The sequence below is a fragment of the Lycium barbarum genome, chromosome 6, assembly GCF_019175385.1.
Source record: "Lycium barbarum isolate Lr01 chromosome 6, ASM1917538v2, whole genome shotgun sequence".
Taxonomy (NCBI): Eukaryota; Viridiplantae; Streptophyta; class Magnoliopsida; order Solanales; family Solanaceae; genus Lycium; species Lycium barbarum.
The window spans coordinates 87,200,229-87,206,435 of NC_083342.1; the positions used below are offsets into that span (position 1 = coordinate 87,200,229).

The 6,207-nt window shown below is 32.9% G+C and overlaps 1 protein-coding gene across 1 annotated transcript; it reads left to right on the forward strand.

Annotated features, from left to right (window-relative positions):
- The first annotated feature begins 552 nt into the window (after positions 1-552).
- On the forward strand, positions 553-1,523 carry LOC132644153 (protein MAIN-LIKE 2-like). The gene is made up of 2 exons (XM_060360730.1): positions 553-921; positions 1,401-1,523. The coding sequence occupies exons 1-2, from the start codon at positions 553-555 to the stop codon at positions 1,521-1,523; spliced, it is 492 nt and encodes a 163-aa protein (XP_060216713.1).
- The last annotated feature ends 4,684 nt before the right edge of the window (positions 1,524-6,207 follow it).

A 6,207-nucleotide genomic window follows, 5' to 3' on the forward strand; every position in this document is an offset into this window, starting at 1 on the left:
CTTTTCTCACGTGATAATATATCTTATAGTTTGACCTTTATTGACTTTCCTATTGAATATATAGTAAACAATTCTGTAATGTGTAGTCCATTATTCTAATAGCAGTGGCTTGGTGTTGCAATGTTATAGATATGAATCGCCCTAAAGTCACTGTACATCCAGGTCCAAAAAACTATGATTTATTAATAATCCAGCATGAGCATCGATCTCAGGCTGTGTGGGATGGAACATTGACTGGAAAGAACGCGTGTTTAACTATACGTCGTGCGGATCATGAATTCTGGAATCACGTGAGGCAATACCCTTTACATAATCGCATCCTTAATTACTTTGAAAGGTGTGGATTTGGGGGAGTTTTAGCAGTAGGTAATGTGCAGTATGATGAAGGAATCATCACTGCACTTATTGAGAGATGGCGTCCAGAGACGCATACATTTCATATGCGGACTGGCGAATGTACCATCACACTGCAGGATGTCGAGGTGTTATATGGCATTCCCGTGGATGTAGAGAAATGTTAAAAATATAACTAAATCAAGGTGGCAGGAATTGATGTACGACCTTACTGATTGGTTGCCCGGAGAAGAAGCAATTATAGGTAATAGCTTGTTGGTAATAACACAATTATCTAATCATTTGGAAACCTTGATTGCCAATAATGATATTATTGATGAACACACTGATGAGGCTGAGGTACAAAAGAGGGCCAGGTTGTACTTTCTTTGGTTAATTGGTGGCAATATATTCCCTGATAATAGTGGTTCAAAGTTTAGTTTACACTTTTTGCTTGACATAATAGACCTTGATGCAATAGGCGGGAAAGCTTGGGGAGCAGCAGCATTATCATACTTGTACAGTTGTTTATGTCGTGCTTCGATGGCCAATAGTCGTGATGTTTGTGAATTTATTGCTTTGTTGCAGGTACGTGAATTTCAATAATATATTGCTCCACTTCAGTAGAAATAAGAGATTAAACAGCATTCTTATAACCACCATTACCCAAATTTTGAAAAATGAAATTAGGAATCGAAAGTCGAGCTTTATTATAAACACTAAATGTACCACTATATATAATGCAATCTGGAATATTAATATTTGTGTATAATTCTAAATGTCAACTAACCATATTTCCTTGAGTTGTCATGCTAACAATTTAAAAGTATTGCTTGATACACGTTTAAATAGTCAACTTCTCTGCTATCTTTTAAATGATATTTTAGATTTCCTAGTGTTATAATTTGTATAATAAATCATTAAAAATTATAATATTGTCGAATAGCTTGCACAATAATATTAGCGCACTATCGGAACCCAACCATAACAACATAATTTTCATGTGTATTTTCGGGTTATTTTATTTAATTCAAAAAATATTTATATAGTTAAATTTACTTATACAGGTTTGGGCTTGGGAGCGAATAATCCCGATGCAGCCATTACTTCGTCCCCCAAGAGTAAACGAACGAGATATTGTATTTGCGCAGAAGTGGACTCGTCGTGGAGTTCGTGAAAGCGATGCATGAGTTGTGCTAATAGTTTGTAGGGATGCTTTAGACAACCTAACTAACGAGTTGTGCTAATAATTTTTCTTGCTTTCCACATACCACTTCCGATCAACGAAAAACGGATCATCCAACTACAACCTTCCTCATGCCGCTTGCAAATAACCTTCCAAAATGTACCTTTGGCTTGATCTGTTTTATATTCTTTTTTGTGGGCTATATTATAGAGCCTCACTGCACCTTTCATTTGCTTCTTGCTATGAAATAACATACCTATTTGCATGTACAAGAAAAAATATCAACTCCTAATTACACCAATTAAAATCACAAAATTAAAAAATAATATATTATTACAAAAATTAGTCGCACGAAACTAACCTGATTTGATAACTTTAGGATTACTAGAATTCCAAAGTGCAGCCCGAACAGATCCGTTATCTCTCATGTATGCAAAATCTTCCGGTTCTACTTGTTCTGTATTATCCAAATATGGGATCACATTTGAATGATAATTATCACTAACATTACTGGGGGCCGCAACATCTTCATCAGAATCGTCACCGTCAGCAGACGATTGATCATCGTCCGTCCCTTCATGATCTAATGGACTATCGCTATCCGACTCATTTATTATATCATTAGCTAAATCGTTATTGCTCACAATTTGTGTGAGTTGAGTCAACGTGGGGTTATCTTCAAAATCGTTATGCCTATAAATAAGAAAAATTCATAGAATTTACGAGTCAAATACAATTATACAATCCATGAATAAAGTGAATAAAATATGATTATATTTACCTATCACTGTCCAATTCACTTGGACCAGGATGTGAAGGGTGTCGTACATTACAATTCAAATTATGCAACTGCATAGTAGCATTATTTGGTCCACCCGTCTCACGATTCTATCCACTCCAATCAAAGTTATGATCGTGCGTTGAAGCCATACCATCATACTGTGTACCATAATTAGTTGTATCATTTGACTGACTACCAAATCCTACAATTGTTTGTTGTTGAACTACACCCCTTGAAAACCAATATTCAAACTTGGGAGATAGGTAGTACCTCCAAAATTGAACTCATTGTCGGCCGGTACTTCGACCTGGGTAGAGCGTTGAACTGTAGCATACATGTCAAGCGCCGCTATGCATATGTGATTTTTAAAAATCTCAGGACAACGAAGAAATAACGATAAATATTCATCGTCCGTAATTGGCATCTCACCATAAATTGGTGAACCATCGGCTGTAAATGAACTTGGACATCGTCCGGTTATAACCACCGATAGTTCAGGATCATTTACGAATATTTTACTCCTTAAGACGCGTTGCAGACGATCATATTTTAGGGAAATTGGAAACCTTTGCCTATTTCAGGACCACGGTTGTATCTAACCGAACCTGCTTCATACACAACTTCACCACCCCAAAATAAATACACTTTAACATGAGTTTTCGTCATCTTTTATGAAATATATGAGAGAAAAAATAAAAGTTGAAGGATATGAAACAGATAAGAGAAAACAATAGATGAAAGATATGAGATGGATAAAAGAAAATTGAAAGACTAAGGATATACCATAAGTAAAGATAGGACAATATTTATAAATGAAGAAAAGTAAAAAATTTCGCAAATTAAGTCACGAAATGTAAAAGATATTATTTTGACAAGTATTCAATGCTCGTCTGAAATTGATTGAACCAACAGAAATGAACAAAAAAATAAAATTAAAACCATAGCGACATGGAAAGCAGAAAAACGGTAAAAAAAAGGGGGGGGGGGGGGGGTTCGTTATATACCTGCGAAATGGAACAAAATATTTCGTTGGTATATAAACGAAAAAAAAAAAAATATTTTCCTATTTCGTTTTTATATAAATGAAATACAAAAAAAATATATATATTCATCCTATTTCATTGGTATATGAATGAAATAAAATATATATATATATATATATATATATATATATATATATATATATATATATATATATATATATATATATATATATATATATATATATGTATGTATGTATTCCTATTTCGTTTTTATATAAACAAAATGAAAATAAAATTAATTTCCTATTTCGTTTTTTTATTCACGAAATAAATAAAAAAACCTATTTCGTTCATTAGATTACGAATGCAAAAAAAAAAAAAAAAAAAAAAAAAAAAAAAAAAACCTATTTCGTTCATTAATACACGAAATGCAAAATATATATATATATTTTCCAATTTCCTTTTTATATGAACGAAAAAAAAAATTATCCTATTTCATTTTTTAATACACGAAATGCAAAAAAAATATATATATATATATAATTTCCTATTTCTTTTTTTATTCAAGAAATACAAAAAAAAAAACAGTTAAGTTAATATTCACGAAAAAACAACACCTATTTCGTTGACTATTTCACGAAATGCTAAAAAAAAAAAACAGTTAAGTTAATATTCACGAAATTAAAAAAAAAACACCTATTTCGTTGATTGTGTCACGAAATGCAAAAAAAAAACAGTTAATTAATTTCACGAATTGCAAAAAAAAAAAAAAAAAAAAGGCTATTTCGTGAATTGGGCAACGAAATGCAAAAAAACAGTTTCTTTCATTATTTCAAGAATTGCAAAAAAAAAAAAAAGGCTATTTCGTGAATTTATTCACGAAATGCAAAAAAAAAAATAATACAAATCACTTTCTTTTTTATTCTAAAAAAAAAAAAAAAAAACATCTATTTCGTGAATTGTGTCACGAAATGCAAAAAAAAAAAAAATACAAATCACTTTCTTTTTTATTCACGAAATTAAAAAAAAAAACATCTATTTCGTGAATTGATTCACGAAATGCAAAGAAAAAAAATAATAAATCAATTTCTTCATTTAATTCACGAAATAAATAAAAAAAACCACCTATTTCGTTGCATGGATCACGAACTGCCCATTTTGGTCTAAAAAAAAAAACATACCATTTTTGTCTAATGGCTGCAAAAATAACTAATTTTGGCTCGGGACTCTAATTATTCATCACATTATCTCTATGACTCCAAGCCTAATAGTATCTCCTGTATGATATATGCACACAAGATTAAAATCAAATGTTGGTCCTGTAACAATAACTTTTTCTCTAGGTCTAAACGGCTGGCATTTAAAGTTTATTGGTCCAATTAATTCTAATTCGTGCCAGTAGTAGAGTCCATTATGGGGGTAAAACACTCACTACCAACATTTTTTTCATTTTCAAGATTCGAATTCAATACATGTGATCAAGGATGCAAGAATTCCATCGAATTCAATACATGTGATCAAGGATGAAGGAATTCCATCCATTCCACTACATCCCTCGATTCAAATCCAATACATGTGATTAAGGATGGAGAAATTTCATCCATTCCACCACATCCCTCGGTGGTACGATGGTCCGATAATTAGTGAGGTTAATAACAATCCACTCATTTTTCACTAATTAAAAGATAGTGAAGGTCCTTGTTCCTTTTGTACCCAATATAAATAGGAAGGGATATTCTTGTTCTTGAAGGTACTAGGGTCTGAGTGTGCATGGAGGGTAATATTGTAAGATAAAGAGATCTCAAGATTAGATAATTCCAAATAACACCACTTTATATACATTCAGGACAAAAGAGTCTGCCAAAATGAAGAGAGTAGGATGGGGATGGCATGGCAACTGTCTTCATTTTCCCGACAGTTTTGGGTAGTAGAAATAGACCTCTCAATTTAATGCTGAACTGAAAGAGACTAATACTATTTCTTCTACTTTTTCTTTAGGTTTTAACTTCATTATTTTAATATTAGGTGAATGAAGTTAACATTCATTGAGAGTCCTCGAAAGAAGAATCCCGGAAATCTTGCAAGAAAAGGACATAGTACTGTTCCCACAAATAAATTGAATTGCCTAAATTTGTTCTGTTCAAGGCATAGTGAGGCAAAAAAGAAAGAGTGAAATTAATATAAATAGCCGATATATATAAAATGCACATAATATATGCATGTATAATGTATACTTACTAGTAGATATAAATATTTTTGGCCAAGCGGCAAAACGTGCAGCTTCACGGAAAAAAAGGGATAGTGAGGCTAAGGAGAGAGGTAGTTGGTTTACTTCACTTAAGTGAAAGTCTGGATGGTTTAATTCTACAAAATTTCATGTTCGTAAAACCTTCCCCAAGACAGTCATTTGGATTTGATCCATTCCCCTTATTTACATTCTGGGCCACAACAACTTGATAAGAATAGGGCAATTTGCAGGAACGTCCTTCAAACGCGCTGGTCTTTAATTTTTGCCCCTCAAATTGATGGTCTTTAATTTTTATCCTTCGTCTAAATCTTCGAGGTTCTGGGTTCGAACCCCCGCTCAGTCAAAAATTTAAAAAAAAATCATTTTTTTGCGCGGATTGCCCTTCTTTTGGGGTGGTCTTTAAATTTTGCCCTTCAAATTTGTGGTCTTTAAATTTTACCCCTCATATTTGTGGTCTTTAAGTTTTGCCCTTTGCTTGGAAAGGTGGGCGAATACAATGAAGTTCTGGGTTCGAACCCCCGCTCAGGCATAAAATAAAAAAGTAATTTCGCCAGGCAGGACTGGGGGAGTGTATGCCGGATCCAGCATACAATCTTTAAGGAAAAGCTAAAGTTATGCCGGATCCGGCATAACTAAAAGTCTGCCCCATAAGGCAGAATTTTTCCTAAGACATAGT